The 22,866-nt window shown below is 42.5% G+C and overlaps 2 protein-coding genes across 8 annotated transcripts in view; one reads left to right on the top strand and one right to left on the bottom strand.

The window, feature by feature from the left end:
• The window catches only part of znf1035 (zinc finger protein 1035), a 66,086-nt gene that overhangs the window by 33,283 nt on the left and 9,937 nt on the right, over positions 1-22,866 (top strand). Inside the window, exons 3-8 of one of the 7 annotated variants that reach the window (XR_010095012.2) lie at positions 10,600-10,765; positions 10,879-10,972; positions 11,047-11,232; positions 11,464-11,621; positions 11,858-11,989; positions 12,125-13,571. The gene's annotated coding sequence lies outside the window, so the exon portion shown is untranslated. Of the gene's footprint in view, positions 1-10,599; positions 10,782-10,878; positions 10,973-11,046; positions 11,233-11,463; positions 11,622-11,857; positions 11,990-12,119; positions 13,572-22,866 lie in introns of those variants that run through there. The other 6 variants (XR_010095011.2, XM_063486389.1, XM_063486388.1 and 3 more) reach the window with 6 other exon arrangements.
• LOC134636940 (sentrin-specific protease-like) lies at positions 19,532-22,704 on the bottom strand. The gene is made up of 9 exons (XM_063487214.1): positions 21,582-22,704; positions 21,050-21,091; positions 20,893-20,964; positions 20,673-20,738; positions 20,454-20,542; positions 20,271-20,379; positions 20,084-20,192; positions 19,784-19,854; positions 19,532-19,660 (listed from the first exon to the last, which is right to left on the bottom strand). Exons 1-9 carry the CDS (start codon positions 21,804-21,806, stop codon positions 19,559-19,561), a joined length of 885 nt encoding a protein of 294 aa, XP_063343284.1. The 5' UTR covers positions 21,807-22,704; the 3' UTR covers positions 19,532-19,558.

Genomic DNA, 22,866 nt, shown 5'->3' on the forward strand with positions numbered 1-22,866 from the left:
CCAATCACTCTCACTCACGCAAACAGGGTCCAAGGGAAACAGGCAGGAAGATCTGTACAAAGAGACCAAAATGGCCTTTAGGAGAAAACCAGGAAACACGATGGAAGACAAGGAAATTCAGGGGAGAGAGCTGGGCTACACTAACAAGTACAGTACAAAAATCCAGCGAAAAACAGCACTCCACCAAGGCCTCAAGTACTGGCTGGAACAATAAGAGGTGATGAGTCGCAGGTGAGTAATGTGTGGGTGTGGAGAACAAGATGGAGACTGGAAACCAGACGCCGCCCTGGTGGGGAGGAGTGAAAACAGCACACCAGGGCAAAATGGAGGACCATGACAAAATCAGGGAGATAACCTATGGCTATCTCCCCATACAACTCCTCCATCTAATGCACAGTACACAGTGCAATAATTACACCCTTTTGCACATCCTCTATTGTGAAAATAACAGTTTTACAGTTTGGAGTAAAATGTTAGTCATATTTATGTAATCTCTGTAATATTCTGGATATTTATATTTGAGCTATTTGTTTATATTAGAGCTATTTCTTATATTTTGTAACTTTGTAGTATATTGTATTATTTAATTTAGGTCAGTCCGTTACTGTCCTTTTTGTCTTGGAGCAACATAAATAACCACATAATTTCCTTAAGGATCAATGAAGTACTCTGATTCTGATTCTGAGTCTAACAATGTCCTGTTGGTTAAGAAGTCTGAAACCCAATTGCAGAGGGAGAACCTCAAACCGCGCACTTTGAGTTTTTCCACTAGAGTCTGTGGAATTATTGTGTTGAAGCCAGAAGTAAAGTCTAGGAAGAGCAGATGTACATGTAAGTTCATATAACATATATGTATGTACATGTAACTCCATAAACGCATGGCAAAACATAGGGTGGGCAATTTTGACAGGACAAGACTCAGCTGTATAACTGCACCTAAAGGACAGACATCACTTTTTTGAGGATGCCAATGTTCACATTTTGGACCAAAAAGACAGATGGAAAAGAGGAAAAGAGGCCATCTATGTCCACAGTGAAAGACCGTCATTGAACAGAGGGGGTGGCTTACAACACCAACTGTCAGCCATCTACAATGCAGGCGCCTCACAACCCCCTCACATTTTGCCTCAGGTGACCTCAGTAGGTCACATGATAGGGTGATGCAAGGTCTAGCAGTGGTTTCACCCAAAACCTCTGGTGATAATGACCCATGCTTTTTTCACACCTTGGATCATGTGATAAGGCACATGAGTAATAGTGAGTTAACAACCCTCTTAAGAGACAAACCCCACAAGGATTAAGTACCTGGGACTCTGCACCATTTAGTTTTGGAACTGAAGAAGCTTCTTGGATAAGAGGTGAAACATCTTCAAGAGAAGTTTTTAAAAATCAAGTCGCATTATTTCCAAGCTCCTTAGACTGCCATGACTTACATGACTGAGAACCTACACAGACATACATATAGGTTGTTACTCTCCAGGTATGTGAGGGCCACATAACCACTCATGAAGTGGTATCATCTATGAAACGGCTTTTGACACTGACTTTCTGGGGATGGGGACGATAGCGACGGTAGCATGAGAAGGAGGGAGGCCCCAGATGGGGCCCCCATGGCCTAAGGGTGAGAGTCCCAGAGAGAACAGGCAGCCGACCTGCCAGCCACCCTGGCACCCAAGAAACCCCCGGCACTAGCAGAGCAGTATAGTGTGCTGTTTCCCCATGTTTTCATGGTGACATGCTGTTAAAAATGTAGGCAGGATGTTAATCAGATTTACTTGATTAAAGTCTCCAGCTATGACATAAAATGCCCTGATGCATATTTTGGAGCGATCAGGTTTTTCCTGTTCAGCTCCTTCAGTGCCATGTTAGCATTAGCACCTAGTGGGATGTAAACAGTCATGACAAAAACCACTGTAAACTTGTGAGGCAGATAGAGCGACCAGCATTTAATGGTCAAAAGTTTTGTTGCCTGAGTGTAGTGACTGTTTACCAGAGCACAGTTTATGCACCAACCTTTGTTTATGTACACAAACAGATTTCCTCCTCTAGTTTTCCCTGACAGATGGTTTTAGTCCACATGGAAAAAGTAGCAGGCTGTTGATGTGGAAGGGGAGTCTGGCATCCTGTTGTTCTAGCCAGAGTAGACATGCCCAAAGTACAGCACAGTTCATCATCTCCCAGCCTCAGGTGAATTAACTCCACCTTGTTGTACAAGGAGCGCATGTTGGCCAAAAAAGGTTACCTTTTAGCTTGGCTAGCTAGCCAGCTTTTTGACCTCCTTTTGTATCTGTGCACACTGCTTCTTTTTGTCTGCACTGCACTGTGCTGTGCCAGTCCTACTATGTCTTACATGCTTCTTCACACAAGCAGAGATGTTATAAAACCTGGGTATAAACCCCAGGAACCTGGAAAAGGTGCTGTGCGCTTTGGACACTTATGTTTATCATTCAATACGCATTTTCTTTATTACACACAGTTTTTGCTCTATTTACTACTTGTACAATAACACCCAGTCAGCTCTAGTCTACTGCTGCAGTCTCTCTTCTGCCAGCTTTGGTCTCTGCTCTCCACGCTAACCTCAGTCCCAGCCTCCTACACTGTGAAGGAGAGGCATGATTAGATGATGGCTGGCAGCTGTGCGAGCCAGCCTCCCCTGGCACTGCTCCTGAACTGACTGCATCAACCCTCCCCTGCAGCTGAGCCACAAACCACACCCCACCACAGTGCTTCATCACTGTGCACTGTGCTCTAAAGCTTGAGTTTTACACATGTTAGCCAGTACAGCACAGTGGTGCATCAGCTGCTTTGCATCAAGAAGGTCCTAGGTTTACTCTGTATTTATAAAAATCAAAACATTAAATTAGATAAAGGAATACTTTCTGTGAACTAAATCAGTACAATCAAACATTTTGTACAACTAGAATACTGAAAATTACTAGTGAAAGTGCCTAAAGTTATGATCGATGATTGCCTTTATTTTGGGGGATTTCAGTGGAAACGGTTGTAGTAAAATCCATAAAATGCTGAGTTGAAGGACTAGGTGCTTTAGTGGTTACAGTAACAGCTGCAGTTATCTTGGTTTCAATGAAACTGATCTTTTTTTTCTGGGACAAATGGTTGCCTTCCTGAGCTTGAATTTACCAGATTTAATTAGATAGCTGGGGTGAAATCACTTACTTAATTAACATATAACATTAGAACTAGTAAAGTCACTCACGGAACACATTGTTAAGTAAACCTTGCAAGCACTTGTTTGGATTCCCATTTGCCTTCAGACCTGCCTTAACTTTTGGCACAGATTCAACAAGGTGTTGGAAGCATTCCTCAGAGATTTTGGTCCATAGTGACATGATAGCGTCACACAGTTGCTGCAGTGAACTGGCTGCCATGTTCAAGATACGAATTTGAGATGGTTTGATCTTTCAGGGGATGGGGATGATTTGAGCTGAGCTTTTCTGGTGCATTATCCTGCTGGAAGCAACCTTCAGAAGATGGGTATACTGTGTACAAGTGTACATAATTAATTAGCTGGTGAGTTAATTTTCTATGGCTCAAGAGGACATATAGATTGTAATTATTCCAATAATAAATGTATACATTTGATATATTTATATTTATTTTACTGAGATCTTTTAAGTACTTTTTTTTTCAAATCACAATTCCTAAAAAGTTGTCTTACATGGCAGAAAACCATCAGAGAAGAGAGAACAATAGATCTGCTGTATACAGACATAAAGGATGCATACAGCTCGTTTCCCCTACACTTATTTGGTAGTTCAAATAAAAGTATGGGTAACCTCACCCCTGCCACACCACTCTAGTCAAAAGTCAGGCTGTGACAGTCAGAAGACCCTCTTGTGGCTCTGCAGGAATGTTTTGAGGTGCCTGACTACAAAGCTCTCTGTGAGTCGCATGGAGAGGATTTTGATGGGATCACAGAATTAACCATGGACTGTATACACTGCACTGAATCCATAATTCCAACAGAGACTGTGTTATCCAAGCAATCAAAGGATAACCAAGAACATCAAAACACTCCTCAACAGGAAGATGAGAGCCTTCAGGGCTGGAAAAAGTAGGAGGTGAGAACATTTCAACAAAGGCATCAATCAAGAATGCCAAAAATAAATATAGGGGGACGCTGGAGTGGAAACTCTGAGCAGATCAATATGAGGGCATCATGTGCTGTGAAGGCGGTTAGTTTAAGATTACTTTTAAGGAGGGCCCAAGACAGACTACAATGAACTTAAACTGGTATTTTTACAGATAAACTTTGCACAAGGAATAATAGTTACAGGTGGTGGTCAGGGAGAGAATTCACACAAAGGAGCTAGATGCACTAGGAAGGAGGAATTTGTTCCATCAGTTCTGCTAAAGGATGAAGAATGGAATTGGGTCATAGGATGCAACGCTGCTCTGAGAAGGACCAGTGATTTATTCATTGGGAATATAGAGAGATATTGGCTCGTGGACAGGCGGGTGAGGATGTGAGGTAAGTAATCCAAATGTTATTCTTCAGACAAGTGGACTGACTCAACTGGATCAGGTAAGTGAATCTTGTGAAGAGATTGCTCTTCAGCCACTGAGTGACTGGAAGGTTGTGTAGATTCTCAAAGAGAGGGAAGGTGCTAGTTTCTTCAAATAAGATTTCGATGTGACCCTGTCTACTTGTTAGCCCTGCAACACACTGGCAACCTGTCCAGTGTGTACCCTGCCTCTCGCCCTAAGACAGCTGGGATAGGCTCCAGCGCCCCCGCGACCCTGAAAAGGATAAGTGGAAGTGAATGGATGGATGGATATACATACTCTGGCTCATAAAGCAGAACAAAATGTTTTCCAAAACTTGTTAACAGGACTGTGATCAGAAAAATCACATTTGGAATTCAACACCCGCCAGAAAGGACTCTGACTTTTTGTGGACCAAGCTCTAGCAACAGTTGTACCTGGGCTAAATGGCTCATGACAATGGGCCAAGACCCCATAGTCCCAAAGCACCCCTTACAGGACACACTGAGGGACACAGTAAACACAAAACACATGTAGACTGGATAAGCAAGCTTCCATGCAAACTTGTATATACTTGAGAAGATGAAGAGCTTGTCCTGCATTTTATGACAAGGACAAAAAACGTCATTGTTCCTCCTGAATCTGAGGTTTGACTAAAAAAAACCCTCTCCTTTTTAGCACCTTGGCATAGATATTCCTTAGAAGCTTAGGAGTGTGGTCCCTAGTTTGGACCCATAGTTAGAGCACTCCCTCTGGTCCTCCTTCTTAAAGATGGGAACCACCACCCCAGTCTGCCAATCCAGAGGCACCACCCCAGATTAGGGGGGTCACTGTCAAAACCCGGGGCAAAGTCTTTTGGCCATCAGAAACACTGTTCACACTGATCACGCTGAACACTGTTTATAAACCAGTGGGGTTTTAACATTTTGAGTAACAAGTGCAAGTACTACCTTGGTTCAAATTAAGGCAATACTAAGGAGCAAGCACTCAGAGGTTCAGATTGACAGTGTTGAAATTTCAGCATTTCCAAGTTGAATTCAACTGTCTTAGTATAATTTTTATTCATTCTGATTTAAATTGTGTTCAGTGTTTGAGTTATTTTTCAGTTATTCACATTGGTGTTGATTCAACCATTTCACTGCTATCGTGCAGTTCTAAGTGGTAAGTGCAATTAAGTCAAATCTACTGGAATAGTCATAAGTTAGTGCCACAAACTGCAATATGTATAGTGAAACATCTATCCCTCCATCTTCTTCTGCTTGTCCGGGGCCGGGTCACAGGGGTATCAGCCTAAGCAGAGAAGCCCATACCTCCCTCTCCCCAGCTCCTCCAGCTTGTCTGGGGGAACACCAAGGTGTTCCCAGGCCAACAGAGAGATATAATCTCTCCAGCGTGTCCTGGGTCTGCCACGGAGACTCCTCCAGGTAGGACATTCCCAGAACACCTCACCCAGGAGGTGCCCAAAAGGCATCCTTATCAGATGCCCGAACCACCTCAACTGACTCCTTTCGATGTGGAGGAGCAGCGGCTCTACTCTGAGCCCCTCCCGGATGGCTAAACTCCTCACCCTATCCCTAAGGGAGAGGCCAACCACCCTTCAGAGGAAGCCCATTTCCGCCGCCTGTATCCCTGATCTCATTCTTTCGGTCACTACCCACAGCTCGTGACAATAGGTGACGGTAGGGACGTAGATCGACCGGTAAATTGAGAACTTCGCTTTTACACTCAGCTCTTTCTTCACCACGACGGACCGGTACAGCAACCGCATCACTGCAGCCCAACACCAATCCATCTGTCAGTCTCCCGCTCCCTTCTCCCATCACTTGTGAACAAGACCCTAAGATACTTGAACTCCTCCACTTGGGGCAGGAACTCATCCCTGACCTGGAGTGGGCACTCCACTCTTTTCCAGCTGAGGACCAGGAGAATGCCTTCTCCAAGTCCACAAAACACATGTAGACTGGTTGGGCAAACTCCCATGCATCCTCAAGAATTCTTGAGAGGATAAAGAGCTGGACCAGTGTTCCATGACCAAGACGAAAACCACGTTGTTCCTCCTGTATCCAAGGTTTGACTAATGGATGGACTCTCCTTTCCAGCACCCTGGCATAGACTTTCCCACTGAGGCTGAGAAGTGTGATCTCCCTATAGTTCGAACACCCTCTGGTCCCCCTTGTTAAAGATGGGAACCACCACGCTGGTCTGCCATTCCAGAGGTACCACCCCTGATCTCCATGCAACATTGCAGAGGCATGTCAACCAAGACAGCCCTACAACATCCAGAGCCTTCAGGAACTCAGGGTGGACCTCATCCACCCTGGGGGCTCTGCCACCAAGGAGTTGTTTAACTGCCTCAGTGACCTCACTCCCAGAGATAGGTGAGCCGTCCCCCTCATCCCCAGACTCTGCTTCCTCCACGGAAAACGTGCTAGTGGGATTTAGGAGGTCCTCGACGTATTCCTTCCACCGCCTGACATTGTTCTCAGTTGAAGTCAGTAGCGCTCCACCCACACAATACACAGTGCAGGTAGAGCACCGCTTTCCCCTCCTGAGTCACCTGACGGTTTGCCAGAATCTCTACGAGGCAGTGCGAAAGTCTTTTGGGGCGATCATGGCTCAAGAGTTGGCAGTTCATCTTGTAATCGGAAGGTTGCCTGTTCAAGCCCCAGCTCCAACAGTCTCGGTCATTGTGTCCTTCAAGACACTTCACCCATTGCTTACTGGTGGTGGTCAGAGGGCCCGGTGGCGCCAGTGTCCGGCAGCCTCGCCTCTGTTAGTGCGCCCCAGGGCTGTTGCTACAATGTAGCTTGCCATCACCAGTGTGTGAATGTGTGTGAATGGGTGGATGACATAATGTATTGTAAAGTGCTTTGGGGTCCATAGGGACTAAGTAAAGCGCCATACAAATACAGGCCATTTACCATTTTTCCATGGCCTCTCCAAACTCCTCCCACACCTGAGTTTTTGATTTAGCCACCGTCGGAGCCGTGTTCCGTTTGGCCTGTCTGTACCTATCAGCTGCCTCCAAAGTCCCACGGGCTAACCAAGCCCGATAGGCCTCCTTCTTCAGCCTGGTGGCTCCCTTCACCTCTGGTGTCCACCATTTGGTTCAGGGGTTACCACCATGACAGGCACCAACCACCTTGCAGCCGCAGCTCAGTGCAGCGGCTTCAGCAATGGAGGTGCTGAACATGGTCCATTCGGACTCAGTGTCCCGAGTCTCCCTTGGAATGCTATTGAAGCTCTGCCGGAGGTGTGCATTGAAAATCTCGTGGACCAGGGCCTCTGCCAGGCATTTCCAGTGCACCCTCACTATACGTTTGGGTGTTCCAGGTCTGTCCAGCATCTTCCCTGCCACCTGATCCAACTCACCACCAGGTGGTGATCAGTTGACAGCTCAGTCCCTCTCTTTACCCGAGTGTCCTGAACATATGGCCGCAGGTCTGGTGATAGGATTACAAAATCAATTATCGACCTGCGGCCTAGGGTGTCCTAGTGCCATGTACACTTATGGACACACTTATATTTGAACATGGTGTTCGTTATGGACAAATTGTCGTCACTGTCGTTGCCCCAAAGAGCGTTGAAGAGCATTGAAGTCTCCCAGTAGGACAACAGAGTCCCCAGGTGGAGCACCCTCAAGCGTCCATGCCCAGGGACTCCAAGAACGCTGGGTACTCAGAACCGCCACTTGGCACATAAGCGCAGACCACAGTCAGGACCCGCTCCCTGACCCAAAGGCACAGGGAACAAACCCCCTCATCCACTGGGAGAAACCCAATGTACAGGCAGCAAGCTGAGGGGATACTAGGATACTCACCACAGCCCACCACCTCTTACCAAGGGCAACTCCAGACTGAGACAGAGTCCAGCCCCTCTCCAGGAGAATGGTTCCAGAGCCCAAGCTATGTGTTGAAGTGAGTCCAACTATATCTAGTCTGTAGATGCCGACGCACAGCCTCACGCATTAACTCAGGCTCCTTCCCCAACAGAGAGGTGATGTTCCATGTCCCAATTGCTAGTCTTGGTAGCAGGGGATCAGTCCGCCAGGGCCTCCGCTCCTGACCGCCGCCTGGCACACATTGCACCTAACCCTTACGACGCCTCCTGCGGGTGGTGGGCCTGCAGGAGGATGGGCTGATGTACCTTTTTCGGGCTGTGCCCAGCTGGGCCCCGTCCAGACGCTCACCCTCGGGCACCCTCCCCAGGCCTGGCTCTAGGGCGGGGCCCCGATAACCCTATCCCGGACAGGGTGAACTGTTCCCTTGGTCTTTTACTCATAGGGGTCTTCTGAAGGCTCTTTGTCTGGTCCCTCACCCAGGACCAATTTGCCATGGGAGACCCTACCGGGGGCAAAAGCTCCCAGACAACATAGCCCCTGGGATCCCTGGGCCACACAAACCCCTGCACCACAATAAGGCAGCAATTCACGGACGGGAACATATCCGGAGAATATATGAGTTACAAAGTCTTGTTTGTTGCCGGCACTAGTGTGTCAGAATGACTAGCTAGCGCTTGGCGAAAATACAAATTGTAAAGGATTGGATTACGAGTTAATTTCATTGTTGCGTTATCAGTGTTATTGTGTCCAGAATTGCCACACAGTGTTGGCATAGTTGCTCCACACCTGCAACGATGTTATTTACTGAGTGTCCTTGAAGGTGTAATAGTCTAGAGGTTATTAAGCTTGTCAATCATATCAGCTATCTATGACAGAGAGGAGAACATGCTTGAATGAGAGTGTATGGAGGTGGGAGTTATGGAGTGTGTGTGTGTGTGTGTGTGTGTGTGTGTGTGTGTGTGTGTGTGTGTGTGTACGGGTTCGTACTATCCTGGTGGGGACCAAAATATGACTTTTACTATCCTGGTGGGGACTTTCTGCACCGTGGGGACCAAAATCCAGGTCCCCTCGGGGTTGAAAGCAATTTTCACACTCAAAATGCGGTTTTACTGTCAGGGTTACAATTAGGTTATGGTTAGGTTTAGGGTAAGGGTTAGGGTTAGGCATTCATTTTTAATGGTTAGGGTTAGGGTAAGGGGCTAGGGAAAGCATTATGTCAATGGGATGTCCCCACGAGGATAGCAAACCAGACATGTGTGTGTGTGTGTGTGTGTGTGTGTGTGTGTGTGTGTGTGTGTGTGTGTGTGTGTGTGTGTGTGTGTGTGTGTGCGGGAAAAAGGAGCGTGACTTTAAGAGGAGAGAGAGGGATTGTTTTGATTCTTCAGGGAGTGCTTTTTTCTGTTTTGGTGTTGGCTATGGCCCACAGTAGCCTGTGTTACCATTCCTAATAAACAGCTGGTAAACAGAATACCGAACGCCTCTGTCTTCTGTGGAGGGACGGTACAATACAAAGTCCTCTGTATGTGGTCTGTTTAGCTAACCTTGTCACGCATTTTAAATGCAGTCAGGGCATCTCAGCTGTTTTCCCTTTAAATCATAATTTACTTCATCAAACTTTCTTGTATGTCTTGGTAAAAATGCTGGTGAAGTACAACGAGCAGCAGAACTATATCAAGCTGGATGCCTTGGAAGGATAGTTTGAATTTCTCCAATTCCACGAAAAAGGTGTTCAGTTTTATTGTAGCTTCTGATAGGGAAAAAATTTAGAAACAGATTTGTATTGTTTTAAACCTCCATTCTTCACACACTGATGAATTTAACTTGCCTTTAGTAAACTGTTTTGTAAATTAAGGAAACATGTATTGTATATGTATAAAAAGCAAATCATTAACTTTGAAATTTGGACTTTAGGTTCTGGAAGGGAAGAAATGTACCTATTTAATGGTTACTAAGTGGTGGCTTAATGCATTTAAAATGGACAGTCTTTTCCAGTGACCTATAAAAAGTGCTGCCTCAAAACCACATGAATTTTTATCTTACAGTTATTGAGAGATTTTTCCTGCCCCCTGATTCAGAAGTCATATACAGGGATGCAACAGGGACAGAAGCTGATGCGGAAATAGTCAGGACCTTGTTGGACAAGGCAATGTTGTGCTGACTGTCAGAAGTCAGTGTGAGCTTGAAAGGCAGGTTTAATCAGTCACTCTGCATCCTGAGAATACAGCTATTTACATTTGTTTCTATTCCTTTAGAATTTTCTAATTGCTCCTCATCTACTGCTCTGGGATGTTGGACTCAAGCTTCAGCTCATGTGCCACATCTGTTGGTGATGACATACTACAAGAGTATGAAACAACAGAAATGTTAACTGATGCCACAAGAGGACAAATGGTTAACATCCTGGTGGCTCACATGATTGTGAGTGGGTATATATGTGGGTATATGTGTTTTAGGGTTTTATTTTATTTGTGCCAATTTTACTGCATGGCCGTTGCATACATTTTGATTACTAATTTAATATCTCCTCTCAGACACCTCCCCACAAAAGCAGTCAGAGAGAAGTATCTTCTCGGTATTGTGATGCTGTTCCCTTCCCTGAAGAATCCATATTCTAAGAAAGGCTATGTAAGTGTCATTCTTGCATTTCAAAATTCTGAGTTCTATGAACTGAATATGACAATAACCTTTCTTAATTTAAGGAAGACTTCTATGATGCTGCAAGCAGCACAGGATACCGTTCTTGGCATCTGAAAACAGTTCAAAGAAAAATTTGGCAAAGATCTGCGGTGCCACGGAATAGCTCTGTAGACCTTTTTTCAGGAGGCCCAAATTTCCAAAGGACTGTTAATGTTGACAGGCAGCTTGATGGGGATGCTTGCCAAGAGGTAATATCTTTGCTCAATCATACTACAGAAAATTGCCTGATTTTCTAGAAGATGAGAGAGGCATTTCAGCATCATCAGAAGCTTGTTAATGAGACAGACAGAAGTGCTGAAATCCTCTCTATCTTCCCATGATTCCTGTATACTAAAGGACTAGTGAGTTTGAAATGAGATGTTTGAAATAGCTTGACATTTCAAAGTATTTCTTGTTGTTTAATATCTTCTCTCCCAAAGGTGTAACAAGATTTCATTCTCCTGTTTGATGACGAGACATCCTCCAGACTGTTTCAGAAATGGGACGATGAGCTAAGCAGCTCACTTCAACACTAGAAATGCATCACTTGGTGCAGTCGGCAGAAAGTCCTCCAGGAAAGGTCTTGATGAGTCAACAAGTAAGTTGTTTCTTTTTCTTGTTTTGAAGCATTTGCCATAATTTCAGGTACAGCTGCTTCATTCATGATTTTTGCGACCATATAATTAATATTAGAAAATGAGAACACCTATGAGACAGTTTTTTTTCCCCTTCAATGTTATTTGTTTGTTCAGTGAATCTCTGAAAGATTAATCTGATTTTTGGCATAAATACTAACAAGAGTTTTCAGTTAATCCTGTCACTCATTGTCCTCAGCCTACGACCAAGAAATGGTTTCCTTGCTGTTGCTGGTACATACTTCCACCATCTCCAGGGGAACAAAAGTCTCCAAAAATTAGTGCAATTAGTGCATGCGAGGCAATTGGGAGACTTGTACTCTTTAATAAGGTAATCATATTATTAAGGTGCTTAAAATAATTTATGTCACCTTTGTAGCCATATATAAATAATAACATAAAATACTTTACTCTGGCTGCAAGTTATTCTCATGTCTAATGTTGAGTTTCCTTATCTTAAGCCTAGTCGTGCTGCAGTTTGGGGGAACATCTCCGTAATCAGCAGGGTTGGCAACCATACCACCTCGCTGTTGACCATCAGAAGAGCAAGTCTGACCGTGTCCATATCACCATAGCTAAGCATCTCATCCAATGCAATGCAAACCACTCCCTTGGGGCATTTGATGAACTTTTCAAAACACATTTTGTGTTCAATATGTCTTATGATGCTACGTTGGAGACTTTTTACACATTCCTGCAGACAACAGTGTATTGTGTAACATTAATATGGGCAAAATGAGAGAGTCACCCAGATTTAAGATTTGAGAGCCAGACTGCTTAACCAGCCACTACCGCTCTCACTCAGGGAGTGAGAAGTTAAAACTATGCTGACTTGTTACATTTGTCAGAAACTGTATCCCAACAGTCAGCAGTTGATTTCACATTTAAGAGTTGAACATGGTTACTATCCTGGGCCCAAATTAAAATTGTCTTGTTCTTAGCAAGGCTGTAGGTTTCAGTTCTTAACATACGCAGGTTTCCGAAAGCACCTTAACAGTGGTCATATGTGCAATGTGTGCATCCATTGTGGCCAAATTACAGGGGAGTGGGATTTCCAATAGTTTGGTGTCCTCAATTGTAGGATACTTGGACGAACTAACAAGTGAGATTTACTCACAAGCAAAGCATACTTCCATTTCTGCTTTACTTGTAACTGCTCCCAACATATCTGGGATAAATCAATCTTTTGACAAATTTGAAAATATTTTCACAAATCTGAATACAGAATGGAAACTAAATAAATACTTCAACCAAAAATGGGGAGTTGAGCACCCAGCTGAAAGAGGAGGGCCTTCAAATCCAAAGACAAAGAGGAGTTGAAAAGGGTGCAGAGAGAGTTGAGGGGACTGATAAGGAATGGGAAGGATAGCTACAGGCAGAAGATGGAGAACCAGCTTCAGCAAAATAACGTTGGTGAAGTCTGGAGAGGCCTCAGAACCATCTCAGGCCACAAACATCAGAACTCTCTGCCTGGGAGGGATGTGAGGTGGGCAAATGAACTGAATCATTTCTTCAACAGATTTGATTCAGCCATGAGGCAGTCTCCAACATCGGCTGCAGACTCACCCACCCCCACTGCTGCTGTTCCACCTCTGACCCCAACAACAGCATCCAATACACAATCAACACGAGGCTCCAGCCTGTCTCTCTCAACCACCCAGGTTAGGAGGGAACTGAGGAGGATTAATGGCAAGAAGGCAGCGGGCCCAGATGGCATCAGCTCGAGGGTCGTCAGGTCCTGCGTGGACCAACTGTGTGGTGTGATGGAGCACCTCTTCAACCTGAGCCTGAGGCTGGGGAGAGTCCCACAGCTCTGGAAAACCTCCTGTGTTGTACCAGTGCCAAAGACTTCACGCCCCAAGGACCTCAACAGCTACAGGCCGGTGGCTCTGACATCCCACCTGATGAAGACCCTGGAGCGGCTGGTCCTGGCTCAGCTTCGGCGCCTTGTGAGCTCATCACTGGACCCACTTCAGTTTGCCTACCAGCCTGGCATTGGAGCGGATGATGCCGTCATTCACCTCCTACATCGCTCCCTCGCTCACCTGGAGACCGCTGGAAGCACTGTGAGAATCATGTTCTTTGATTTCTCCAGTGCCTTCAACACTATTCTTCCCTCGGTTCTGAAGGACAAGCTGGAGAACTCTGGAGTGGACCATCACCTCACTACCTGGATTTTGGACTACCTCACCGACCGACCACAGTATGTGAGGACTCAGGGCTGTGTGTCGGACAGGGTCGTCTGCAGTACGGGGGCCCCACAGGGAACGGTTCTGGCTCCGTTCCTCTTCACCATCTACACTGCAGACTTCTCCCACAACTCCACCCAGTGCTTCCTGCAGAAGTTCTCTGATGACTCTGCTATAGTCGGCCTCATCACTGATGGGGACGACAAGGAGTACAGAGGACTGACTCAGGACTTTGTGGACTGGTGCCAGCTGAACTACCTCCAGATCAATGGCAGTAAAACCAAGGAGCTGGTGGTAGACTTCCGCAGGCACAAACATCCTCCACTGCAACCACTGAACATCCAAGGTATGGACATTGAGACTGTGGACAGCTACAGGTACCTTGGTGTTCATCTGAACAGCAAACTGGACTGGACTCATAACTCAGACGCCCTCTACAGGAAAGGGCAGAGCAGACTGTACCTGCTGCGGAGACTCAGGTCGTCTGGAGTGGAGGGCCCACTCCTGAAGACCTTCTATGACTCTGTGGTGGCCTCAGCCATCTTTTATGGTGTGGTCTGCCGGGGCGGCAGCATCTCTGCCGGGGACAGGAAGAGACTGAACAGGCTGATCCGAAGGGCCAGCTCTGTTCTGGGATGCCCTCTGTACCCAGTGGAGGTGGTAAGTGACAGGAGAATGGTGGCTAAGCTGTCATCACTGTTGGACAACATCTCCCACCCCATGCATGAGACTGTGACAGCACTGAGCAGCTCCTTCAGTGGGAGACTGCGGCACCCACGGTGTGGGACGGAGAGATTTCGCAGGTCTTTCCTCCCCACTGCTGTCAGACTCCACAACAAAGACTTTAACTGATCAACACACACATCCACACATGTGCAATAACACTAATGTGCAATAATCTTTTCTGGCATCGTTGTATTTTTACTCAGTTGTATATAGCATTTGTATTCTATTTTTATCTTATTGTATATTTTATTCTATTTTATTCTACTGTATATAATATTTTATTTTATTCTATTCTGTACAGTTGTGTACTGTATTTATTCTTATTTTATTTTATTCTAATTTTTGCTTCATAACTTTTGCACTGTCCACTTCCTGCTGTGACAAAACAAATTTCCCACGTGTGGGACTAATAAAGGTTATCTTATCTTATCTTATCTTATCTTATCTTATCTTAAATAACACTGGGAGTGAGATATGACAACAGGCAAAATCAAAATCCAGTACTTATGATCAAGTACTGTAAGTGATACTTTTATATATGTACCAATTTTAGAAACACTGAGGTTCGTGTGCAGAAATCCAGACATTTGTGTGCTTTTAAAGAAGGAGTGTATATCAGAACCTAGTACTTACACTGACTTCTCTGATGGAAGTTATTTTAAAACTCACTCTTCGTTTTCAGCCAAAAGACAAGCATTACAACTTCAGCTATACTATGATGACTTTGAAACAGCCAATCCCCTTGGCTCCAAATGTAGGATTTCCAAAATCGGCTGTCTTTATAAGAAACTTGCCCATCAAATTTAATTTGGTTTTGAATAGCATTCATTTGGTATCACTTTTTCACACGCAAACTCTGCACAAGTACGGTTTTGATGTCACACTGGAAACATTGATCAATGAAAAACACTGGAGAGCCAAGGGCTAGGTCTTCCATTTGAGGAGCAGGTATATGGTACAACCTCACAGATCACTGGAGATAATCTATGAATGCACACAGTTCTTGGTTTTAATGAGTCATTCAGTAGCTGTCATTTCTGTCACCTTTGTTTGATTTAGAAGAGTGATCATCAAAAAGGTACACAGTGAGGATGATCCTTCCTGAAAAAGATGTGTTTGAAATGCATTGCCAATCCCTCTAAGAAAACCCACAATTGAAGTCTTTATAAGGGTTGAAAAAAAATTCCACACTAAATTTACTTAAGTATATGCAGTTTGTAATAACTACTCATTTGATTTAATGCATGATCTTCTTGAGGTCGTAGCTTAGTACGAGATCAAATTGCTTTTTTGAATATCTCACACAACATGTCATGTCAGAGCATGACTTGCTTTCCAGGATTTATGTTTTGATTATGGATCTTTAGAACAAATAAAAAAGTCCAACAAAGATTATTTCGGAAAGGGCATTGGTTTGAATTAAATTCAGACGCTGTGTCTTGTTTGAAACATCCCATTGTTGTTTGGTGACAATATTCCTGCAGGAGACAAAAACTGGATTTTGTTGTTATGATTACTTCAAATAATGAACATAGTTTTCGCAACATCTCTGGATATATATATGACAATATATTTATAGCATTTGATTGTTGACCACCGCATACTATTTAAGTACTTGTATCTACATAGAAACTTGATACCTAAGCATCATTTTATGAGCCATTGCCCATCTTCTGTTAGGAAAATTGGCCCCTTATTACACATGTGGAGTATGAGGTTTGAAGCCAAACAGAAGGTGTTTAAAGATTCTTTTAAACTTTTCAAAAATGTAACCAAATCACATGCTAAAAAGCCAGTGCTTATCACCGGGAAACCTTCACTCTAAAACAAAATGAATTTGGGCCAATTAAATGTTTTTCTGTCAGAGACGAGAATGTGGTCAACAATGAAGTTCTTAAAATGATTTCGTTAAAAGAGCTTTTCTTAACTACTTGCGTTAAAGTTGATAGTTTAGAATATAAAGCTGGACTTGTTGTTTGCAGTGCCATGGAAGAAAACATGCCTATCTTTTGTCAAATAAGTGATATACTTTTGGTAGAAAATCTCTTGTTTTATAACCATTATCATGCAGTCAGTACTGTAAAGTGAGGAAAGGTGTATGATTAAAAATATCTGAGTTTAAATTTCATAAACCATTTGATATACAAAGCTTGTACAATGTTTCAGATGAAAGTTTGTATATTGTACCTTCATTTTCATTAATAGTGTTAAATACTTAACTATTTTGAAAGTGTTAATTTACATCTGGAGAGTGTGGAGCTATATAAACCCTGAAAAAGTGTTGAAATCAACACTTTGATAGTGATACTTAATTCAACACTGGACTTTTTGCCGAATGAACTCACCTTTTTTTTTTTTTTTTTTAAATGTGGTTAATCACAGTTAACTTGTGATTTAACAAGTGGGGGCAATTACTTTTTTACATAGGGCCATGCTGATTTGGCTAGATTTTGTCCCTTCATAGATGAAATAATAGTTTTACTTTGTATGTATCTTTGACACTTATCTTTGTTGAAATTTGTTTAATGATCTGAAGCGTAAATGTGACAAACATGCAAAAAAGAAAAAGAAATCAGGAAGGAGGGCAAATACTTTCATTTAAGCTCCATTGTATTAAGGTCCACAGGACATTTACCCTTAAAGCTTTATCTTTTATGAACCTTTGCTGAGTGTAAAATTTCTATAGATCTCGGTGTGTAGTGTGTTGTTTTGTTGGACTGTGTACTTCATATGCAATCTGAACTCTAGTACAGATACAGAGCCAATCCGGTGCCAATAACGTCCTACCTTGTCAAAAAATCCTACCGTAGCGCTACCGTAGCGTAAATTTATGGTCTTGTCTATCAATCCGTGCTACCTTATCAGAATATGCTACCTTACGTGGTTAATGGCTCCATCGTACATATCTATAGACAGGACGTTCAGATGGCCAAATCACACTTAAAAACTTGGATTTATTTCGCTAGGACGTTGAGAACATGCTTCCTGCTTGGATTTATGTAGGTAGGATGTTTAGATGGCCAAATCACTCTATCAAAACATGCTTCCTGCTTGGATTTATTTAGGTAGGATGTTTAGATGGCCAAATCACTCTATCAAAACATGCTTCCTGCTTGGATTTATTTAGGTAGGATGTTCAGATGGCCAAATCACACTATTAAAAAATGCTTCCTGTTTGGATTTATTTAGGTAGGATGTTCAGATGGCCAAATCACACTATTAAAACATGCTTCCTGCATGGATTTATTTAGGCAGGACGTTCAGATGGCCAAATCACACTATTAAAACATGCTTCCTGCTTGGATTTATTTAGGTAGGATGTTCAGATGGCCAAATCACACTATTAAAACATGCTTCCTGCATGGATTTATTTAGGTAGGATGTTCAGATGGCCAATTCACACTATCAAAACATGCTTCCTGCTTGGATTTATTTAGGTAGCATGTTTAGGTGGCCAAATCACTCTATCAAAACATGCTTCCTACTTGGATTTATGTAGGTAGGATGTTCAGATGACCAATTCACACTATCAAAACATGCTTCCTGCATGGATTTATTTAGGTAGCATGTTCAGATGGCCAATTCACACTATCAAAACATGCTTCCTGCTTGGATTTATGTAGGTAGGATGTTCAGATGGCCAATTCACACTATCAAAACATGCTTCCTGCTTGGATTTATGTAGGTAGGATGTTCAGATGGCCAATTCACACTATCAAAACATGCTTCCTGCTTGGATTTATGTAGGTAGGATGTTCAGATGGCCAATTCACACTATCAAAACATGCTTCCTACTTGGATTTATTTAGGTAGCATGTTTAGGTGGCCAAATCACTCTATCAAAACATGCTTCCTACTTGGATTTATGTAGGTAGGATGTTCAGATGACCAATTCACACTATCAAAACATGCTTCCTGCATGGATTTATTTAGGTAGCATGTTCAGATGGCCAATTCACACTTCAAAACATGCTTCCTGCTTGGATTTATTTAGGTAGGATGTTCAGATGGCCAATTCACACTATCAAAACATGCTTCCTACTTGGATTTATTTAGGTAGCATGTTTAGGTGGCCAAATCACTCTATCAAAACATGCTTCCTACTTGGATTTATGTAGGTAGGATGTTCAGATGGCCAATTCATACTATCAAAACATGCTTCCTGCTTGGATTTATTTAGGTAGCATGTTTAGGTGGCCAAATCACTCTATCAAAACATGCTTCCTACTTGGATTTATGTAGGTAGGATGTTCAGATGGCCAATTCACACTATCAAAACATGCTTCCTGCTTGGATTTATTTAGGTAGCATGTTTAGGTGGCCAAATCACTCTATCAAAACATGCTTCCTACTTGGATTTATTTAGGTACGATGTTCAGATGGCCAATTCACACTATCAAAACATGCTTCCTGCTTGGATTTATTTAGGTAGCATGTTCAGATGGCCAAATCACTCTATCAAAACATGCTTCCTACTTGGATTTATGTAGGTAGGATGTTCAGATGGCCAATTCATACTATCAAAACATGCTTCCTGTTTGGATTTATTTAGGTAGCATGTTTAGGTGGCCAAATCACTCTATCAAAACATGCTTCCTACTTGGATTTATGTAGGTAGGATGTTCAGATGGCCAATTCACACTATCAAAACATGCTTCCTGCTTGGATTTATTTAGGTAGCATGTTTAGGTGGCCAAATCACTCTATCAAAACATGCTTCCTACTTGGATTTATTTAGGTAGGATGTTCAGATGGCCAATTCACACTATCAAAACATGCTTCCTGCTTGGATTTATTTAGGTAGCATGTTTAGGTGGCCAAATCACTCTATCAAAACATGCTTCCTACTTGGATTTATTTAGGTAGGATGTTCAGATGGCCAGTTCACACTATCAAAACGTGCCTCCAGCACACAATCATCTAATGTTGACAAAGAATGCAAAGAGACATGGAGGGGAAAAAACAGCTGTGTTTATTAGAAGTTGTTATGTGTTTTCCTTACATTTTTTGCATTTATATTCTTGGTTGCTGTCTTTATATTTTGCACATGCAAAATGTGCCCATCTTTGGCAAGATTCACACTGCACCTGGAAAGGAAAAATATATAGCCCATATTATGTCTGGTGAATACTATTAGTCAACATTTTAAACATGATTAGCAAGTAGTGATACTAAGACTTATGTGTTTCTTTTGTTTTGTTTTGTTTTACCATTTCAATCATGCTGCGGTCAGCGTCAGCATCTAACATAGAGCAAACAATGCAGTAATCCTCAGCGTTCCCTGAAACACATTCATGGTTAGGTTTTAAGCAAACATAATTGATTAATTAAAAAATAATAGTAAATTTTTTCCACAAATACTTCATGGCAAATTAGTCCCCTGAATTAGACTTAAAGATGGGTCTTATCTGAAAGTGTTTGAAAAGCACTATTTGTACTGTGCTGTTTAAAAAGCACTATTTAAAGTGGAAGTACACACTCTAACGTGATAAGGACTTTACGGGACTTACCTCGATGTTCAAGTAGGGTGCAAGCTATCTGCATTCGCTCCAGCACAACTGCTTCTGTAGTGATTAATACTTCACTGACCTCTCCAAAAGCAAGGTAGCGTTCTGCAAACTGTGAGATTTCTCATTATTATAATGTAAAGCCCTAATTGTAGCTAACAATAAATGGAATCATTTGAATAAGGGTTACCTTTAACAGCAAAACTCCGCAACTGCTGGAATCCTGTTGCTTGTTGTGTAGCATAGTCTGTAACTGCCACTCCATGGTGTCTTCATGCCCTCTCATCCTCAGAAAATTCCTAGTTGAACAAAAATGTTTGTAATGAAACAAGAAATGTTTTATCTAAGAATAATACCTCAGTATCATACATACCGCCAGTTGCGCAGAATTTTCCTGTCATAAACACCTTCATTCCCCATGGGGTCTATGAGCAGTATTTTCTGTGCAGAAATGTTGACAATCTAAAGAAAAAGTTAATAAATTACAAATTACAATAGCTTTTGCCACTGAAAACCTATTTAAGAATAACACTTTGAGCAAGAAACTGCTTCACAACAAATTATGCAAATTAATAACTAAATGAACACATACCACAAGAATCCAGTGTGTACCAAAGTTCACAGGGCACAGCCACATGTCTTCAACTGGGAACTTCATCTGTGGGTTTGGAAGTGCAGAGTAATTTCGATTTACTTAGGTACCATGCGTCTCAGGGTGTTTTCAAATATAGTGTTTTTTAAAGAAACTGAACTCTGTCCTCAGAAATAGAAATGAGTCAACTTTTTGGACCACTTCTTAACTTTCAACTTACCTTGGTGAGGCATCTGAACTGCCCAGAAAACAACGAGCTTGCAACAACTGAACAGAGCAGGTGTACAGCATTCTGTTATTATACAAAAATGTTACAGAACAGTAAATACATTTTTTTGTATTTCAATATAAGTGGGCAAAGGACATTTCTTACTTACCTTTCGTCTCTCAATGACACGGTGCAGGTATGCATCAATGACCTGTTTTGAAAAGTTAGAGTTTATACACCAACAGCAACAAGTTCTGAAGTAACTGCTTGAGTGCTGTACACAAAAACTTGGAAAGAAATATAATTGCTGATAAAGGTTCTTTCTGCATATACTGGAACTGTATATGCAGTGGGTTTTATGGAACTGGTTATTATAATGTCACAGATGTCACAACATCTGTGTTGTTGTTGATAACAATCTTTCCTATTGAAGTGAATGGGTAGCTGTGGCTACAACTGTAGCTTGCCTTCACCAGTGTATGAATGTAAGAGTGAATGAATAGTGGAATTGTAAAGCGCTTTGAGGGGTCCAGAAAAGCGCTGTATAAATGCAATCTATTATTATTATTAATAAACTTTATCAGAGTTTTGCTATATAAACCTACCCGCACATTTTAAACTATTAATGGTGTCTGCACTGCAGATGCTTCAGAAGGAGCAGCACTTCAAAATCTGAATCAATAATGATAAAGTTCTCTTACCTCATCAGAAAGCCACCGTGACCCCTGCAGTGTTCGAAAAGAGGAATCATATAACTTGAATGGTCCAACAACTGACTCCAAGCGCCCAGTATCCTTTGCACGCCATAGCCTCTTTACTAAAAGAAAAATATGATAAGTTAGCTCAGGCATGCATGAGATTTTTAGTGGATAAGCTGGGTAAAGGCCAACGGGCCACAACAGGAAAAAAGTCAACACAATAAACATGCATTTTCACGCAGAGAAATAGGAAAGGTACAGCGGGTGGGCAAAAGAGAAAATTACTGACAGGCAGATCCATTTCCAGACTTCCACAAGCTCAGTGCATGTTGCATGTTTCTTTACATCCAATATGAGTTGAAGACTGCAAAATGCAAACAAAGTCATGCAATGATCAATCATGTTGCAACGCCAAACTGGCAACAAATGACCAACGGGCCAAAAAGAGTTGTTCACTATGCCACCTTCATTTTCTAAGCTTTGTGTCCGGGAAGGAAGTTCTTGTTCACGCGTTTCGGGTCCTGGAACAGAATTAATCTCCTTGTGGGAGCAACAACTTTTGTCAGCCGTTTTGGGTGCATAATGAATAATAGAGGGTCTGGTATCCTCTGGACTTTGCTGGAACTGAGGGTTAGCAGTAGGATGGCAGGGGGGCATCTTCAGGTCTGTGCTGTTGTTCACTGTCTGACTATAAGTTGGGTATTTTTCATTGTCACTGACATTTACATGGTGGCTTCTTCTGTACGGCTTGATATGGTCAATGCTGTAGTGGTTTTTTAAAGTTGCTCCTTCCGTGTTTTTTAATCTCACACATTTGCCAGCGATGTCTTGAATGGTGTAGGGTCCTGAGAAATCTGGATCAAACCTTCCTCCCTTCCTTCCACGTTTCCTCATGTTCAAGAGAAGAACTTCATCTCCAACGCTGTACACAAGGTTTCTGTACTTCTTCTGGACTCGTCTGGCATAGGCTTCCTTTTGTAAGTCTTGGGACTTTGCCATATTTTCCTCTACAGTTTTTTTAACTTGCTCTTGTGCGTCTCTTGTAGAAGATACAAAGTCACCGTAACTCGACTCCTCAGGGAGAATGATGGAGGACAGCTAAAATTTTCACATTTTAAATTACAATGAAAATCATAATGGCAAATAATTCATGTGAAACATGAACTGAAAATTCTAACTATAATAAGTCATGTTTAAAAGTAAATATACTATTATAAAGCTTTGAGCAGAGAAAGCCACAAAGATAGACTCATATCATTTTTTGCATAGTCATTTTTCCCCTTGATAC

Source organism: Pelmatolapia mariae, linkage group LG10_11, assembly GCF_036321145.2.
Source record: "Pelmatolapia mariae isolate MD_Pm_ZW linkage group LG10_11, Pm_UMD_F_2, whole genome shotgun sequence".
Lineage (NCBI taxonomy): Eukaryota > Metazoa > Chordata > Actinopteri > Cichliformes > Cichlidae > Pelmatolapia > Pelmatolapia mariae.